This window comes from Paramisgurnus dabryanus, chromosome 5, assembly GCF_030506205.2.
Source record: "Paramisgurnus dabryanus chromosome 5, PD_genome_1.1, whole genome shotgun sequence".
NCBI lineage: Eukaryota > Metazoa > Chordata > Actinopteri > Cypriniformes > Cobitidae > Paramisgurnus > Paramisgurnus dabryanus.
Genome location: NC_133341.1, coordinates 12,738,220 through 12,759,019, shown reverse-complemented (window position 1 = coordinate 12,759,019; position 20,800 = coordinate 12,738,220). Strand labels below are relative to the sequence as shown.

The window sequence follows — 20,800 nt, the reverse complement described above, 5'->3', positions numbered from 1 at the left end:
TAAGAAAAGCATTTAGTTATGTCTAATTTTACAAATTTGATTTGATTGCACACATTCAAATTGTGACAAAATCTTCAATTATTTTGTTGCAGAGTAAAAAGATTTTTTTTTTCAATATGTGAAATTGTCCACGACCTTGCCAATTTTTTTCAATGTCTGTCTTTTGTACTTCTCAACAATTGTAAGTATCATAAAAAGGAAGAAGAAAGTTTCCGATAAAATTGATGAGCAGTTAATTCATAAATGTCAGTCTTTGGAACGTTTCTCGCAGATTCACAAATATGGAAATCCCTGAGGGCCGTACAGCTCTGCACATGTTTTAGATAAACTTAAATTTTCCCCAAAGTAACTTGGAAGCCAAAAGTATGTGGAAAATGGTTGCAGTAGTAGCACTGCTGGGGAAAGCTGTCTGTGTGTAGTCACAACTGTGTAGAAAATCTCAAAAGACACTTAAACTCAATTGATTTGTGTGCTGCCACTTTTGTTGACCCCGGGTGCTTAGTTTTTGAAACTGTAATTCTCAATATAACTTCATTTTGGACAGTTTTGCTTTATTAGTAATATACTGTAGTGCTTCTCTGAACAGACCTCTGAATTTTACCCATTTTAAAATATTGTCCACCTGCTGCATTTGTTAAGAGCTGTGCCTCCTGCAATGTGCACGTTATCTGGCATCACTTCTATTTATAAGAAACACATTAGTTATGTTTTTAGATGTCTCGTCCTCGATCACGAGGACAATAAGACAAACAGATCCAGATCCAGTTCCGGTAAATGTGAAAGTCGGCACACCTCTGATCTACTGGCTGTTCTTCAACGTGATGTCCAGCTGATGCCTGACCAAAGACCACCGGCAGAACCCGCTTAATCTCCGCTTAATCTCCTTCCGTTTCAATGTATATATATATATATATATATATATATATCTCCCAAGGGTTTTTTCCTCCTAGAACTTTTTTTTTACTTCCCTGGCTAAAATTCCGGGGTTTTTTTCTCCTAGGGGGTTTTTCAACCCGGGGAGGCAGCCTTTTTGGGCTTAACTTCTCATTAGTAATACGTTTGCTTATAATGTTGATTTATAGCCGCAGCAAATTTAGCTGCTTGTGCTATCGTGTATTATGTTATGCTATCTGTCGATTTTCTGTGCTTTTCACTGCATCTATTATGTAAAGCTGCTTTGATACAATTACCAAATTGTGAAAAGCGCTATATAAATAAAATTGAATTGAATTGAATTGAATTACATTTAGACAGTGAAGCAAACATTTAAAAAACTTAGCATATCATCCGTCTTATGACATTGTTATGACAAAAAATTAAGGGATCATCAGATTAGTTTAAATATCAGAAACAAATATGTGAAAACCCACTTAGTCATTTTTGGGTGATGTACTGATACATAAAATCATCCTAATGTAAAGAACATTTTATGAAAATATAACCCTGATAAATTTATTGACTGAGTAAGGTCATGTCAATATTGAAATTATAGTTAAATTAATGGTTGAAATCAAACTTTGATACTCCCAATCTCATAATTAGATTATGAGATTATACTATGAATTTAGCCTTCTAACTGTCTTATAACTGGGTGTGGTCTTATAACTGCACTCTCAGAAGTAACAGTACAAAAGCTGTCACTGGGGTGGTACCTTATTAAAAAGTTCTTTGTAATTAAAGGGTGCATATTGGTATTGGTACATCTGTAGCTAAACGGTACATATTAGGTCGTTTTTAAAAGGTAACATCTCAGTATACACTGCTGCTTAAAACTGATACATAAACCTCTACAGTAGCGTTTCTCAACGGGGGTGGTCAGAGGTGCTGGAAGCAAGATTTTTGAAAGGTTCAGGTGTTCCTGGAAGGTGTTTGTGAGTTTACAGGGGTCCTGGGAAGACGTTCCAGCCCACTTTTTTTACACACTGCCACCATTCTCATCTGTTCTCTTTTTGGTTACTGTGAGTGAACTAACATTCAGCCAATCACGTGTGCGAATGAAGCATTTTTTTTCATGCACACATGTGATGGGTCTGCTGGGTCATTATCTGTCTTGTAAGTGTGGTTATCTCAATCTATCTCTTACTTATTCATTGCCATTTTTATGATCCGCAAGTTTTTATTTCTATATTTGACTCCAATGGGGTAAGAAAGAAGCTGTATTTATATTTATTTATATTTGTAATAAATGCTGCATCCTGTATCAAATCAATCAACCCATTCTCACCAAAAAGCGTACAAATGACACGCAGTGTGATTATCGTGCAATAGATACGCCAAATTCCGATTTTGCGTGCATATGATACGCCAGTCCTTCCCATTCACTTATATGGCGAATCGTTTCGTGTCGTTTTATTTATTGTTTTCTCATTTGTTTTCTGTTTTTTAAACCATTTTCGCTTGGGTTTAGGTTTAGATTTCAGATTTGTTTAAGAAGGTTATTTAATATACAGGTTTCTCTATGTTTTTGTCTATATTTAAGCCATGGTCGCTTGGAGTTGGGGTTAGAGTTGGGGTTTGGGTTAGGGTGTCATTTTAATATAACAAAAAGTTGTTCTAACCCTAAACCCAAGCGAAAATGGTAAAAAAAAAACAGAAAACAAATGAGAAAACAATAAATAAAACGACACGAAACGATTCGCCATATAAGTGAATGGGAAGGACTGGCGTATCATATGCACGCAAAATCGGAATTTGGCGTATCTATTGCACGATAATCACACTGCGTGTCATTTGTACGCATCTTGGTGAGAATGGGTAGAATCAATACATGACGCGATTTGTCCAGTGCATTTTACATGCACGTCATTTAAAAAATAAGTCCCAAATGACATAGGGTTCCTCCCTAAATGGTCTATATTACGTGATTTTGATCACTTTATTGTTCAAGTGTTGCAGCTCTCCTCCGTCATAGGAAAAAGACTACTAGTCTGTACAACGGTAACTTCGATAAAAATCATCAGTATTACGCAAACGTAGTAAAATTAATAATATAAAAAATATATTTATAATAAAAATAGCCCCTAATAATTTCAAAGACTTACATGATTATTTATTCAAATATTTTTCACCCAATATACAGTACTGTGCAAAATTCTTAGGCCACCATTGTTGTTTTAGAAGTTTTAATGTCCATCCATATTTTATTTTCAATCTGTTTTATTAAGATACAAACAGAAGATACAGGAAATATGTACAAAGTATAAATAAATACATTTTCAGGACTAAAGTCTTCTTTAGGCATTGTCGGTGTTTAGTATAACCTCTCTTGGCACTAAACACATTTTGAGCGTTTTTGAGCAGAATGAAGTAAAAGACTAATTTCTTTAAACGTTAGACTTTCCTGTCTACACTCCACTATACTGTCTAAATAAAAAAGCCTGAAAAAAAAAAAAAAAATTTAATTAGAATTTAGGATTATATTTTATTTAGGTTTAAGATATCCTGCAGTTTCCTGCTATTGCTCAAGTGGAATGGAAGTATTACCCTAAAAACTTGACACATCATTTTACATTTTTAATACTACCTGTATATACACATTTCCTGTATTTTCCAGATGTATTGTATTCTAATAAAGAGACTGAGAAACAATTATATATGATCACTATAACATTGCAAAAAAATCTAATTCTGGCATGGTGGCCTAAGACTTTTGCACAGTATGTATATACATATATTATAAATAATATTATAAATTAATATATAATAATATATTTATATTTTGTTTTAGAAGTAGTTATGTTTATTAAAATAAGAATATGGAGTTTGGTTGTATTATTTAGGCTTATATACAATGTAGCTTTTTGCTGTATGTGAAACTATAATATTATTCCAGTCAAATCAAATCTGTCATTTGGCTTAAATTGATGCTTTTTAATTATGTCATAATAGTATTAATGAAAAGAAGGACAATAAAAATGGCATGCATATTATTATTATTATTATTATTATTATTATTATTATTAAGACAGCATGTTAATCCGCATAATATTCAGGAAAGATGTCTAGCTCGTGTTTGGTGGGCAGCGGTAAAGGACTTGGATAATAGATGGGGGGGGGCTGGCCCAAAAAAGGTTGCGGACCACTGCTCAGTATAAAACTCTTTCAGGGATAAATGGCAATAGTACCCCATGCTTTTTGCTATTTTAGGATTTTGTTCCAATTACACTTTACATTTGTCACAGATACACTAAATTTATTGCAGGATACACTAAATATCAAATTGAAAAATTGTGGTCTCAATAATTCCAAATCACTCTAGGTTACTTTAAAAATACATTTAATCTGGTGAATCAGTTTTGTAAAGCAGATTTCTAAATATAAGGCCATCACCAACCCAGCAGGCATAGTTCTGGCAAAAAACTGAAATTCAACCCTGTCACAGTGACGCTCTTAGTGTGGTTTTACAAAAAGTTTCCAAACGTTCTAACGTGAGTTCTGTCTAATTTAATGAATGTTTAAGCCACCTGTTTGGTGGTTTGGACTGTACCCATGCAAAGTGGAGTCCAAGACAATCTTTCTGCTTTGCTTTTTGAGCGCTTCACTTCCTGCGCTCTTGGCAATGACTACATTTGTCGAGCCCCATCTGAGATCTTCAGAGTGAAACGTCAGCTCACTTCTGGGTGTTTGGTAGATGCCTTATAGAGGACACCTGCTCGAGCTCTGTTTATTTTCTTGCACAAACACCCAATGACTATGTTTATGATTGGAAAGGCAGAGCACATGAGTAAACATTGCTTAAATCCAATCTTCCTTTTTAAACAACCTTATTTTTTTCCTTTCCTCCTTTTTATTTTTTTGGGGGGGCATTTTTGAAGTACATTTTTTTTCTCTGAAACCACATAGTTTGACACAACTCTATTTCTGTATTTCCAAAAACTCCTGTCATAGTTCCACTTCCAGCACCTGCTTTGAATTTGGTCTCCCACGGTAACAGGTCTTCATTACTTTCTTTCCTTTCTTTGTCTCAAATTCTTCCCGTGAATATATTTCAAACTATTTTTAAAAGTCATGTGATCTTACGGAGCTCAGAAATGTTTAAAGTAAATCCAGATCTGAATGTCCAGCTGCCAAAGTGAGTAACCAGCCTTTCTGTACGGTTAAGTCGTACATTTTTGTTTCTTGTGCCAGGACATCTGTCTTCCGACACACCCTGTGATTATGAGAAAAAAAGAAGCAGCATCTTTCGATTATTTTTAATCGTATCGCATGTATTTTCACAGAAACTTAAGTCTGTCAAAGACATTAAAGAACATTTTAACATTTTGTCTGCCAAATTTGATTCATGTGCTGTATGAGTTGTATTGAGTTAATTGCCACAGAGTGTAAGGTTTTGAATACACATTACATGTACATTTTTACATCTTCTGTGATTCAGACTCTCATGCATATTTTAACCAAATTAAAATACATTCATTGAAAGTAGCTAGCCATCATCCATAAAAGGAAATTACTTTTTTGTTTTTGCATTTAATATTAAGTGCATTTTTTTTTATTATATAAAAAATATATTTGGACATTTTCTTGTTGTCACATGTTAGTGGAACATGTCCATAGTTAATGTGATAAACCACACCTGTGTTTACTCTGCTACAACACCTGTGCAAACGTAAGGGAGGCTGACTATGCACACCCACTTAAATGATTGTGAGTCCAGATTAAGACCATAATTAGTTCTAATAAGAGGTCTATATTATTATGTTTCGGTTGTCAAATCCAAATATGTACATCAGTCAAGATGTTTGACATTCGTGACTCTGTACACATCCAGGCCTCTTGGTTTTCTAGAGACCAAATACAACTTTATCTGATCCCAACAGAAGCAGAACATCTCAGCACATCTGGACTCACCACTGCATCTATTACACAAGCCTCACCATATGAAGTCACTTCCAAGTCAAATAAGCAACCCGCTATCTCACCCCCCCTCCCATGGAACACCTAAAGAGGGACAAGGGTAAGCTTGCCAAAAAAAGGACTCCAACCTCAAGCATTCCTCTCATCCAGGTCATGTTTTCATTACCCCGACAAATTTACACAGTTGTTAGTGATGGCCTGGGATTCCTCCTAAAGCACAGCCCACCAATAATAAACAGAGGCCAGCTGACACCCTTAGACACCTGCAAGGCTCCCTGACAGTGCAGGATTGTTCCCATGCAGACCAGAGAGGCCCTGCTTTCCTCTGAAAGTGTTATCCATCTGAGAGTGTGCCGTGTGTGCCACTGGACCGCCCTGACGCACATGTCTGACCCCTGAAATAAATGCGTCAATGGTAAATCCTACCAGAGGAAACACCCTCATGAGCTAGACTGCAGATCTGTGCCATTTAGCTGTTTTATAGTGTTTCAGTGTAGTCGGATTAAATGCACCACTGTGCAGTATTTTGGATGCTGGTTTTGTCCTGATTTCAAAGTTAAGATCAGAAAAATATTAATTGTTTTACTCTGACACATTATGTTTCAACCCATAGTTGGGTAAAATATGGACAGAACCATCCACTTGGTTAAATTATCCCAGGAAATATCAATATTTGACCCAACCATGCATAGGTTGAATACTTGAGGTAGGTTTGTCCATATTTTTTCCAAGCATGGATTGAGCATTTTTTAAAGTGTAGATGCACTACATGTTTTTTAATTGTTTTGTGCTGTGGGATATTTTATGTTACCAATGCTGCAAATAAAATGATCAGACAACTACACTGTCAGAAATAAAATACAAAAGCTTCATTGAATTAGTACACAATTTAAGTACATAATTTATACTTAAATGGTACATATTAGGACCTTTTTGAAAGTGTGTGGTTGCACATGATTGAATTATGTTTTCTTAAAATGATTTTTTTTTAAAGTTGTTGGATCAACGTAATTTAATTATGTACACCAGTTCAACATGATTGAATCAAGTTTTCTTAAAATTACATTAATTTGAATTCATATTAATTTTATTTTAAGAAAACTTGATTCAATCATGTGGAACTGTTGTACATAATTTAATTTCATTTTAAGCAAACATAATTCAATCATGTGCAACCAGAGACTTTTTCAAAAAGGTCCTAATATGTACCATTTAAGTACATATTATGTACCTTTTAGGTACCAATATGTACCTTTGAGGAACATGCACCATTTACGTACAAAGATGTACTTTTTGAAAGGGTACCACACCAGTGACAGCTTTTGTACTTTTATTTCTGAGAGTTCAGCTTTTCAAGTCTCAAACTGAAGTTAAATAGCAACTTTCCTAAGTACACTGTAAAAAAACTTTGCTGCCTTAACATTTTTTGTTAAATCAACTCAGATTTACAAGTCATGTCAACTGAGATTAGTTGTCACAACTTATAAAATATAGTTGAGAAAAGTCAACTTAAATGTATAAGTTATAACAACTCACCTGTAGTTATAACAACTCCTCTCTAGTCAAGATAAATAATAGTAAGTTGAAATGACTTGTAAATCCGAGTTGATTCAACAAAAGATTTTAAGGCAGCAAGTATTTTTTACAGTGTAATAGTAGTATCCTATCGCTAGGATAAATTCACTTTTTAATGTTTGTTTTTAATACATTTTGTTTCAGATTTATGTCATTTAAATCTTTAATCCTAGTAAATAATCACTTGAATGATGGTTTTATTTAGACATGGTGGTGGCAAAATATTCAAATGTGCTGTACATTTATTTAAGTAAATGTTAAAATAATAAGCTCACGTAATATTTGATTATGTTTATTTTTGAAGGATTTTGAACCAGTTTCATTTTTTAAATTTGTGGAAAGTGCCAACGGACGTAGTCCATAAGTAATATTTGCTCATGAGACTGATCCTAGCTGGTCCCCATACAAGAAGCAGTCGAGCAGCGAAAAGGGGAAACTTCTTGTGAGGACAACACCTGTTCTGTGAAACTACGGGAAGCTGATGGAAACAGACAGCAGTTTAACAGACCTGTTTTTTATCACTTTGCCTGTTGCCTTATGAGGGCGAGTGGAAAGCTTTCCACCGTGGTACGTCTGTGGGCTAGAGGGTTTTGATTCTTTCTCTGTGATCGAAAGATGATCCGCATGCTTTGCTCTACCCACTGTAATTCCTGGCTCTCGACTGATGATTTCTTTTCAAGGTTTACAGGGGAGCTCAAAAGCCAAAGATAAGGTAGCTGGCCAGCTGTGAACCCGATAGCATCTGTTTAAAGCATCTAAAGTCTACAGTGCCAGTTATCTCACTTTTATCCTGCACATGTAAGGAAAATCCACAGATGGCCAGGGATCTTACAGAAGTACAAATGTGATATAAGTGACTTTGTTATCAAAGAATAAAGCAGATTTCATAAAGGAAGTGTGACTCTGTCTCTCTCTGACTCTTAGAAGTAAACAGACAAGCCAAAACATAGATTGTCTTTTGTTCTTTTATCATTATCATGAAGACAAAACAACTGCCGATTGTACTCTAAACTTTACTTCTAGATTGTGAAAAGGACTTATTCTGGTGCATTTTACCAGTGCTTCCCTAAGCATTTTTATAATCTGATTTGCGGTGTTGGGGGTAACGCATTACAAGTAACGTGCATTACGTAATAATATTAGTTTTCTAGAGTAAAGTAACTTTTTTTTGTTTTATTAATTTGATTTAAAAAAAATATGTACTGAATTAAACTGAACGTAGTCACATTATGCACTCTATGCGTACACACCTGTGTGGGAACTGTTTGAGTCAGAAACTGAGATGGAAGGCCAAAGCTTGACATTTTTGTGAAAAAAATATGCAATTTCTGAATACAGAACTTCTCAGTCATAAAAAACACCTGCAAGGCCTGAAAGAAATCAAGGCTCTGCCAAGAAAAATGCAAAATTAACTAAAAAGTAACATATGCATTACTTTCCATGAAAAGTAACTAAGTAACGCAATTAGTAATTATTTGTAATATTGTAATGCATTAATTTTAAAAGTAACTTTCCCCAACACTGCTGATTCGTGGTATTTTTAAAAAATGAATAGTACACCTTAAAATGAAAATTCTCTCATACTTTACAGCTCAGATGTATATAACTTCCTATAATCATTTGAACATAAACCAATTTTATATTAAATTGCCATCATCTTGTGTGGTACTAGCAAAGCTCCACTAGTTGTCCTTTGCATGATTCATAAAGAGATGTGTGAGGACCAATGAGATTTAAAGTTATTAATGTGCAGACATGTTTTTATTCTATTGCTTGGACCTGCTTCTTTACAGATTTCAGATTCACTAAATAAGCTCAAAATATACAGAACGTATTTGTGTTCAAATGAATATTTGTGAATATTTATGAGACAGGTTTTATTATTTAGCAGTGTATTTTGCAACTTATTGCTATGAATTATATTTCTCCTTTGTCTATTTTCTTCAGATATTATATTATACAGATTATTTATGTAGTGTGTTTGACTGTTTTTCTTGCAGTCCATCATTTTCATAAGCGGCAAAAATTCTCTTGGACAGGAAATATCTGGCTACATAGACTACTCCCACCGACTAAAAACCGAAGACTTTGAACCATATTTCAGTGGAAAGAAAAGGCTTATGCCCAGACCAACTGACTTAAGGTAAGCCTCCTCAAATTATGACACAGGCAAAATGATTTCCAAGTGCTACTGTTGTGCTAAATGTATGGTGCTGAACTTCTTAAATGTCAGATTTGATCTGTTTGAGCAATGCTAAACAATAAAAAACTCTTTGAAAAGACACCAAAATACTGATGTTCATAAAATACAATGAGTACAAAACAGACCTTCTATTCATAACGCAGCAAGAGCAGACAGGTCTGCTTTCTGTCCTGGCCAATACATTAAAGTGTGAATGTACAGCTTACTGCAGTGGCAATATATCTTAATATGAATCAAATGTCTGTAAAGCAGTTTAAGAAATCAGCCATCCAAAAAGTAATCTTAAACCAACACTACTCAAACATATGGAAGAATGCCACATCAATCAAAATCAATAATCAAATATTGAAGTTATATGTGAAAGGACTTATTTGATTGGAAACACCTTTTGTTCAAGTTTAAAATAAAATTTGTGTTTATCTTTCCTGGCTGAACATAAAAATGTGATTTATTTAAGACTCCAAACACAAGTCAAAATCCACCTTATATCTTTCTCTTTTACCTGAATAGTAAAAATGTAAATAAATAAAATATTATAATCAAATAAAATGAACAAGTCCTTGTAATTATTCATATTATTGGAAGTGTTATATCAAAGTTAAAATGATATGTGGTGTTTCCCATTAAAAAGTAAATGCATTGATTTTATTATGTTTGTATAGCCACATCTTAACACATGCCACAACATATGAGTTAGCTCAAGATTGTTCTCGAGTGGAAGTACACTACACCGTAAGCATGCTCATTTCCTCTCTGCTTTCTTTTCTTCGTATTTCTAAGTCTCTCTCTCTCTCTCTCTCGCTCTCTCTCTCTCTCGCTTCATCTCTCTCTCTCCACCATCCTTCTCACGGGAACAATAACAGGCAGTGCTTGTGGTTGCCACTAAGATGGAGCAGATGCCGTGTTCTTCCCGTACAGATGCATGAATCCACACCACAGCTGACAGACTTTGACTGCCTCACCACAAAAAATAAAGAGTAAAAAAGTCATGGCCACCAGCTGAGGACACTTGCATTCTTCTCGGTAAAGGAAAAATGAGAAAGAGTTGAGAGAGGAATTCAACTATGAATGACTTGAGTTTTAATGAACCACATTGCTTTAGAATCGGTAAAGGTTAATCCTACACTGTTGGTCAAAATATGTACCCCAGCTATCACTGGGGCAGTACCCTTTAAAAAGGTTCTAATATCTACCATTAGGTATAGATATGTATACATTTGGTATTAATAATGTACTTTTTGAGGTACCATAAACTCCTTAGGTTCAGAGAATTTTGTATTTTTTGAAGGACCTTTCAAGCAGCTTCATTAAGAGGTTCTACAGACTTTACAAGATAAGAAAGGTTCCTAGGGAAACCAAAAATGTTATATGGCGTCACTGCAAAGAACCCCTTCTAGTACCTTTATAAAGAGTGTACCATTGTTTAAGGATGTCTTGTGCTTTGCGATAACTCCAACTCGTTCAGAAACCAGACTATTCACTAAAAGCTGTTTCTCATTGATCCATACAGTCACAACTGGTGGATTTTTCCCTAAAACACTCCATTAGGCTTTAGTACAGTAACCATGGAGCATTGAAGTACACAAACATCCTTTTTTCTGTCATTGTATAGTGTAATGTTAAAGACACAGATCTGTTATTAACAGCTTGGTAATTGTTTCCACAAAGCCCAGGTTTTCACACGTTTGCTAGTTAGTGTGGGTGGGGTGCCATCCAGCTGCACTATGACTGTTAAGCATTGTATAATGCTATGTGACATCTCTTTAGGGACAATAGGGGTTCAGAAGGGCCAATAGGCATGCCTAAATGACACGTGTTGCCTCGCTTGCGGATTAGGGAGAGCTCGGAGAGCTCATAGTCCATCCTCCTTGAAAATTTATAAGCTCTTGGGCATTTTTCTGCCCATCTTTTCATGTTCTCTGTTAAAATATCTCACATCTGTCCTGTTTCTCTGACCAAAAGTAAGTGGTTCACCATTGCATAAAAGTGGTCAACCTAAAAATGCTAATTGCTATATGGCGTTTCAGTATAAATAGACACAGAAAATGCTGTCAAACCTTATTTAAAAAAGAAGGAAGTGAATATGCATCCTTGCCTCTAAATCCTTCACGAAAATTTACGTTCTGTCTATGTTACAAACCCTATGGAAAGAAGAAAAATAAGCGTTTCCATTTTTTTATTTAGGACCAAAAAGTTTGATCCAGAACTTGGGATTTCATGCATCACTGTTTTTCCTCACAGAATGTGGCTCTTTGTGAGGGTCTGCCATGTTTACTGTAAAGGCAGTTGCTCCAAATGTAATGGAATAAGGTTTTTCCTGGGATGCAAAATGTGAGAATGTTTAGTTCAGGTCATTACTTTTTGTTTACATCTTTTTGCGCAGTCTTTTCATTTCAAGCACAATTTTATTTGCTTTGGTGACCAGCACCATGGTTTCTGGTCACCTTAACAGGAAGTTTGAGGTGTCTTTTTCCTTTCTTTATTTCTCTCTCTTCCACACAGAGCCATGTGTAATAAATCATGATAAGTTGTGGTTGTTTCAAGATGTTTCGGCCATAAGATGAGGTCTGCTGAGCATTTCTGGATGTGCAGGGAAGAGTTGATCCTGTGCAAGCGTTGCAGCGATACCATCATTAAAAACCATTGTTACTTTTGTTTTATGTTTATAAAGATTGGGAATGTTAAAGTTATAGCGGAAGATTTTCTTTTTCCGGGTGGATCATCAAGACTATTGGTCATCCCAGTTGTCAATCATACTGGTGATATGTTGACGTAAGGCCGTTGTAAGTGCTCGTCCCTAGGATCGCTTTATGCACACGCGCACTTTCAGGTGTGTGGTGGGCTACGGTTTCAATGATTAATTGAAGGTCGCGTTCTCACCGTGTCTTTTCAAAATATCTGAGGGTCGCAAGAGAAAAATTGTATAAGAATTGTATGACAAGAAGGGAAATGCCTCTGAAGAAAGAAACAAGACCAGAGTGTTTTTGGGAAAATATTTCACACGCTAGCACAGGTTCGGCTTCCCACGCAAAGTTTTTACTCGAAAGGTAAAGTTTGGCATGCTACTTGGAGAAATCCATTTAAAATCACTGCTAATAAAAGTTGATGTAAGCTATGATTAGCGATGCTAGCCCTGGCACAAGTCACGAACCGCGCAGACACGGTAAACATCTCAATGTATGGAGCAGGTAGAGTGTTGCGCATGCACTTTTTTTTTTAAGTGGAGGGGCGGTTCTTTTTAAAAATTCGGAAAAATCTTCCGCTATGCCTTTAAGGTATAAACCCTAAACATACATCAAATTTCCAAACATCAAATTTTTTTGAAAAAGTGGTGGTGCCTTTTTACAAAAAGTACACTTTTGTACCTAAAAGGGGCATACTGGTACCCCAAAGGTACACATTGTTAACTTAAAGGTATACATACTGGTTTCTCAAAGGTATATCTGAAACGTGAAAACGCCTTTTTTTTCATTATTAGTTACCGCCAAAATCAGTATTGTATCTGGTCAGTATTGAAAAGTAAATTCTTCATTTTATGCAAAATCCGATATCCGCCATGTTATTCTGTCATCTTTTCTCCCTTTTTTCCAAACCATGACAAACACCAGTCCTCCTTCTCTGCAGAATGCAATAAATCCACTTAACCAATCACAGCGCACCATTCCACGCATTGTAAACAATAAGGGTAGTGCGTCGAATACACACAGAATCCTAGTTTTCCTCGTCTACTTTGTACTTCGCGATCAACAAACAAACAAAAATATAATAATAATTTTGATGGCATTGATAAACCTGTGGTAGTTTTCTGTGGCAATATAAAATGGGAAAGATGAATGCACATTTATATATTGATTCAATAGATTTATAACATAAAAAAACAAAAAATAATTAATTTTTCATAAATCAAATAATGGATTTGAATGTTTAATGTTATTATAATCTAAAGATGCTATGTGCAAGTTTGTAACATAAAATAGGGGTTTTCATCTTACAAAAATAAATACATAAAACACATTTTTACCCAAATTATTCAAAATGGATATATTGTGTTTTGGAACCAAACTCTTCATCTGTACCAAAATGGTACATATTAGGAACTTTTTAGAACATACTGTCCCAGTGACAACTTTATCTGAGAGTGTGGAAAGAAGGAAACATTTTACCTTTGGTTTTTTTTTGGGGGGGGGGGGTTGCTACAGATGACAACATTGTTAAAATGATTACACCTGTTAATGGATTCGTGAACATGACTAAAAATGCTGAATTATGCATGGTAGGCCAGTAGTTGGCAATTTTCAATGATGTCTGAACACGTTATATGCAGACACATAACATCACAGTTTTTACAAATTCATGTTTTTATAGTTTAGACGTTTTCAAAAGCTTGCGCTTTAAAAGATTTTAAGAATTTCAAAGATTTCTGTTAGGTTCCCAAAATACAGTTGTCATGTAAATGAACAGCCAAAATGCATTATCAAAAGGTTTTAGTTATCACTCTAAAAATTGCTAGGTTGTTTTGAACCCATGCTGGATCAATATTGGACACAACAAATCGTTGGGTTAAAAATTACCCAATGCTGGGTTGTTTTAACCCAACTGCTATTTTTAGTGTGTTGGTTTTATTGGTGGCTTTGAAGGTTCCAATCCTTAGTTAAATGTCCAAGCATTTGCAAAATATTTTCACAACTGTCAAAATGTATGTCTTTATGAACCAAGAATTGCTGAACCAAAACTTTAAAAAAAAAACTTCAGCAGATGAGAATAATATCTTAGTGTATTCTTATCTTAAAGGTCCTAAACATTTCCAGTTAGCTGGAGTGTTTAATAATAGCACCTCTGGCTGATATTCAGAGCTTCATCATGTTAGAGAATATTATTTTGTGGCTCTTGCATCCATGAGTCTCTCCCTCAGATTTATAAAATCCAACTTTGTTCTTGGACCACAAACTACTGCTTTGGAGTAGCTGAGGTCCATTTGAGCAGCCCTCACTGCCTCAGAGTGTGACATTTCCAGTTGCATTTCTGCAAAGCAGCTGTCTTCAAACAGCTTGAAGCGAACCACTAACGTGGGCCAGACAGTCGCTGTTTGGACCGGGCTGTTCCTTTGGCCCTAGTCAGTAATTTATTGTTGTTCACCACGTGCATCAATTACATTTAGATCTTTTCTTTCTGCCATTTTGAATAGCCTGCTGTGTCTCAATTTTAAAATTGATCAATGCAGACAGAGGAATTTTTGTGGACATTTTTTTTTTATTGTAGCTGTGAGATGTTTTTCTTAAGCATGCAATGTCTTATTTAAAACATTTGCATGTGCAAACACCGATCTTTGAAGCAAGACTATCTTATCTATTCAAACAAATATCTCTGAATTCAGTTAGGGGAAAGTAATGTGTAAGTGAAACAGGCACATCCAACAATATTATAGATTAATTTGTACATTACCTTGTAAAGTAAAACCATTTTAATAATTCATATTTCATGTAGATTTGTCCACACAACACCACAAAGTAGCACTCGTTGTCTTTCGTCATCTAAACAAAAAATGTTTGTTCTCCAAAAGTCCTAGAGTTCATAAGAATGGTGTGTGTTGACTGACAAATTTGAGTTTCTTTGTCATGTTTATATTTATTGTGTATGATAATTGTAAGGAATAATTGATGACGCAGTGCTTAATTATTAAAAAAATAATGCACATCTAATGTGGTAATACAGCCACAAAGCGAAGCAAAAACATTAAATGGACCAGGGTTAATTATACCACTAATAACACAGTTTTTACACCAAAAGATTGTTCAGGTGTTTTATTTTAAGACATTTGACAGGTTCTTGTCTTAAAAATTCTATTGTGAGTAGGATTAATTTTTTTCACATCTTATTACAAAAACCATTTAACAGTGAGAGAGAGAGCACAAGCAAGAGAGAGAGAGAGAGAGATGGAGAGAGATAAGTGTGGTCTGATGTGCGATACTATTGGTTTTCAAACAAAATATCGTACATCAGACAACTTATACACTCTAAATACATATAAACTGACACAGAAACCAACCAAAATAAAAGAAAAATCTTCTTGTGCTTTGTTGACTTCAAAAAAGCTTTTGACTCAATCTGGCAAAAGGGGCTTTTACTTCAGTTGATTCAATTAGGCATCAACAGAACTAGAACTACTTCATACAGTAGGTTTGCATTTACTAAAAAATAATGCACACCCTTCAAACATTTGTCAGCCAATCAGAATGAAGCATTCAACAGCCCCGTAATATAAATATAACAACAATTGTGATTGTCAATGGTAAGATTGTTTATCTGTTTCACTCATGTCCAAAAGATTTTCAACAAAGCTCATATCAGTCATGGTATGAAACTTAAATTAACCTTAAAAAAACTCATTCACCTTAATAAAAGATTTTTTCCTTTATCTTTAGCTACTACAACTGGGTAGGAGAGCCTAAATGCAACGACAGCTTAAACTATGAGGTGCTCACAGAGAATATAAATGGCATGCTCTTCCGGAACAAAAAAGATAGAAAAATCTTGGATGTTGACCCAGAGGTAAGTGTGTTTGATATGTAAGGAATAATTGATGACAGGCTGTTGAATTATTTGAAAATAATGCACACCCAAATAATTCAAAGGACCGGAGTCAATTAATCCGCTTATACCACAGTTATCACAAACATTGATAAGACATTGCTTTGGTGTTTATTTAAGACATTTGAAAGGTCAGGTGTGCATTTATTGAAAAATAATGCAACATAACTTGTGGAACATTTCTCAACAAACAGCCCCATGGTATAAGAACAGATAATTTCTCCGCAAATCAGGCAAAAATCCTTTAACATCCATGGGTAAATAAACACCTTGTTAAACTGAGTTAGACTATTTGTTTTTATTGTATTTTTATTAGATACATTCTAATATTACTGTTATTATTGTATGATTGTTTACCAATCTATTCAGGGTCTACAGGGTCTAGAATAAAGTTATTGTACAGACATACTACTATATATTCTGCCCTATTATCCTATAGACCCCGTGTGAAATTTAGAGATCCTCAAAGCACCTGGGTAGCATTTTTGTCCCAGTTTCTCCAAACATTCAACCGAGCGGCTTAGAATGAGCCGCAAATGCAGCCCTGGAACCTGTGCCACTGTTTTTTGGCCTGTCTGCCTAGGGGCTATGAGTGCATGCTATTTTGGAAAAGAGGCAACGCTGCAGACCGGCCTCTTTGAACACAAACTCGCCCAGGCAGCCTCGTTGAGGGCGAGATGGCAGAGGCGAGTATTGCCTGTGGTCGAGCACACCCCGACCAGGCCAGCTATTAAAAAACGAGGGGAGGCTAAGGAACCCAGACACTGAAACCACTCGTGCACCCAGAATCCAACCTCAGGCCCCCACCAGGCATGACCTCATTGCCCATGTGGATGCATTCCTTTAGATAAACCAGCAGAATCCTGCCATATTCAACACTGGGCTTGATTTGTTTGCTTGTTTATTGCTTTCTCATTGTTTGTCATCCTGTAAGAAAGTCTGCTTTGATGAAAATATGCTGGTTATTCCTTCAAAGTAGCAGTTAGTGGTTCGGTTTGATAACCAGCCCTTGAATATCAACAGCTAATGCCGTTTGTTTGTTTTATTTCAGTTGGGTTGGAGGTCCTTTTTGCTCAAAGTCTAAGGGCGCACTCACATTATCCAAATCAAACCAAACCATGCCCCAGCGCGATTGTCACCCCTCCCTACTCCCCCAGGTGCACGCACTCACACTGTACTTTTTAACGATCCGAGTCCGGGCGCGCTTTCGTCATTAAGATGCGATTGTTTTGAAAAAAGCAGGAAGTAAAGCTCTTTCTTAACACTGGAACCCACCGTAATGATAAGTGTGTGTTTTTTATTCGAATCGTTTGGTGCGCGATTACAGACAGCCCTCTCACATGTCATTATATTGCTTAGTTGATCTGTCACGTGTGCAGCTCGGACATTCACGTAACCCCGCTGCTCGCATCAAAAGGTGCAATTAACCAATCCGCACCCGGGCGCGGAACAGAGCGATCACACTAGTCAAACAAACCAGGCTTTGGGGGTCAAACGCACCCGAACGCGGTTTGGTTTGGATAGTGTGAGTGCGCCCTTAGGGTGCACTCACACTATCCAAACCAAACCATGCCCCAGCGCGATTGTCCCTACTTCCCCAGATGCCCGCACTCACACTGAGTTAGATTTTATCGATCCAAGCCCCGGCGCGCTTTTGTCATTGCGATAGTTTTGAACAAGCAAGAAGTAAGCAAGAAGCGCTATCTTTACACTGGAGCCCATCGTAATGTTTAGTCTGTGTTTTTATTTGGAGTCGTTTTGTGCGCGATGACACACAGCCCTCTCACATGCCTATCATATTGCTTAGTTGATCTGTCACGTGTGCAGTTCGGCCATTCACGTAACCCTGCTGCATGCATCAGAACATTTTTATGAAGGCAGATGGTCGCAGTGGGTGGTCGCGCAATTGACGTCTCTCCTTTTGAGCTAAGCTCTGGCGCGATTTCTGATCACACTGCACGTTCTGCACCTGAGCCCAAGTAAAACACGCTCAAACCCACCTCTGCAAGCTGGCCATGGCACGATTACCCAAACCGCGATCACACTAGTCAAATCAACCAGGCTTTGGTGGTCAAATGCACCCGGGCGCGGTTTAGTTTGGATAGTGTGAGTTTGCCCTTAAATGAAGAAAATCTGATCCAGATACCAAGACACATTTTATGTAAATGTAAAGAATGAATGTCAAAGTCAGGTTGACCTCAGACCAGCTAAATCTTTTGACACAGTTACCCTTTAATAATGGATCATACCTGGCTTAAGATCTTATTTATTCTTGTTGTAGACCTATAATTGCAGACAAATTTCTTTTGTTACAGATTTGATCTTACGATAACAAAGCGTAAAACGGTTGACGGTTTAAAATGAAGCCATTTTTAGTCTAACTAAACTATTGTTTTTAACCCCAACAGGCATCACCTGGTCACAGCTATGTCCAAATTTCTGTTCAGTCTGACCTATATGTGCAAGTTGTCATTTATGACCACATCTTCTGAAAACCCTGTTCCAGTTCCTGTGAACCACTCTACAATTAAAATTGTATTAAAAAGCCCTTGTAGCCTTTAATTTCATCTACATAAAAGCTGTTTTAGTCTTACATCCATATGCCTTCATATTGTGCACAACATCTGGATATGTACTGTAGATTGGCAGAGCGACTTGTTTTTGAATATTTAGTTCTGTATTGACACAATGTGTTGTGTATATTAAGTATAAAGTTATTCACCATAGTTTAAATTGGACGTCTGATCTTGTTTATGTTGTGTTATGCTTTTTAGCTGTATTATACTTAATTAGTAATTGTTAATTGCTTTTTAAATGCTTAATCATACTTTTAAGACACCTACTGAACTACTGAGGCCAATTCTTTTAGCTCTCCTAGACCATCTGATGATGCAGCATATAGGAACCTGAGCCCTGTATTGTACTCTTATCGAAAACAACGTCTTTGTTGTCAGATCAAAGATGAAGACCTTGAAAGACATAAGGGTTCATTCATGTACCCCTACTGTATGACTCCTCATAAGTTCTTAAATGAAAAGAAACTTTCAGACCCTATAGTGCTGAGAGTTCATTTAAATATCCACCAGTCAGGACAGAGCTTATTTAGATCAAACAGTTAGTTACTGTACAGGTTATGTCTTAGAAAAGGGAAATGCTAAATTGGTGTCTCATGGATGTTTAAAACATTACTAGTTTACTCTCATTTGGTTCCCTTATTATATAGGCTGATTAATATATAAGGCATTGACATTAAAACTTTTTGTATTAATGTGACTGAACCCTTACAAATATACTTTTAAGGGGATAGTTCACCCAAAAATGAAAATGATGTCATTATTCAACCCTGTATCACGAAATTATGTACCTATACTGCCCTACAAAGGCAAAAGACCTTAACTCGCTAGAGTGTGAAACTGAGCTTAAAGAGTAACTAAACCCTAAACCAACTTTTTTTAGTTAATGATCTGTAAGAATGATGCTTTATTAGTGCTGTTCATTGATTTTAGTAACTTTTTTGCCATTTGGATATAAAGTGTTTCAATACTGCAATATATGGTGTAAAAACGTCTGAGTGCTGCCCTCTTCAGGTTGAACGGTGGCTACTGCAGTTGAATTTTCCTATTGGGTATTGGGTCCAAAAAATGACTCGTGACGTAAGCAGGTTTAAGCTCACCACACCCTTGTTACGATCTCACCACACACTTGGTACGAGCTTAGTTCGTCCCCTCTATCTCCGTTGGGATCTTCCCACTTTTCTTGCATTTTTCAAATATTACCAGTGGGCGGAGTCAGGCTCTGACCAGGGGTTTAGTTACGCTTTAAGACTCAGAAATGTATGTTACTATAGGTACGTAATTTTGTACTGGGTTGCATCATTTACTCAATCTTATGTTGTTTACCAACCCCCATAATTTATTTTCTGGTGAACACAAAGGAAGATATATATAAATATTTGTAACCAAACCGTTCGTGGACCCCATTCACTTCCATAGTAGGAAAAAGAATACTGGAAGTGAATGGGGTCCACGGATGGTTTGGTAACAAACATTTATCAAAATATCTTCCTTTGTTTTCATCAGAACAAAGAAATTTATGTGGGTTTGTAACAACATGAGGGCGAGTTGTTACAAACGCAAGCTTTATCCAATACCCTTTTGTAGGTACATGACAATTTCTGCATTGTCACGGCTGTCAGTTTGGTTCAAGCACCTTCAGATTTCCTCAGGCAATGTGCAGAGTAAAACATTATTGAAATTGTAATAGACATTCAGTTTAATTACTAAACTACTAGTGAACGAAATTTCAATTAATTTGAACAACAACAACCACGGGAGTTTTAACATCCGCAAAATGGAAAACAATGGGACAAAATTAAGTGATGACTTTCTAGTTTCAAATGGCCAGTATTTTGTTATTCTTGAACCCGTGGACATGGTCTTGGTGTCATTTTAAAGTTTTTTTTTCAAGCTCTTTCTATCTTTAACCATGCTGAAAATTTTACTCTATATTTATTATTTTTCACAAGGTTGTCTGTTGACTGCTGAATATATAAACCCCTTCAATATAAAAAAATATAGTACC

At 36.1% G+C, this 20,800-nt stretch overlaps 1 protein-coding gene across 1 annotated transcript in view; it reads left to right on the top strand.

The window, feature by feature from the left end:
• The window catches only part of cfap299 (cilia and flagella associated protein 299), an 81,166-nt gene extending 62,399 nt beyond the window's left edge, over positions 1-18,767 (top strand). Inside the window, exons 4-6 of the mRNA XM_065267025.2 lie at positions 9,429-9,571; positions 16,054-16,180; positions 18,628-18,767. Of these exons, the coding sequence (XP_065123097.2) occupies positions 9,429-9,571; positions 16,054-16,180; positions 18,628-18,711 (354 nt within the window). The 3' untranslated portion in view covers positions 18,712-18,767. The remainder of the gene's footprint in view (positions 1-9,428; positions 9,572-16,053; positions 16,181-18,627) is intronic.
• The last annotated feature ends 2,033 nt before the right edge of the window (positions 18,768-20,800 follow it).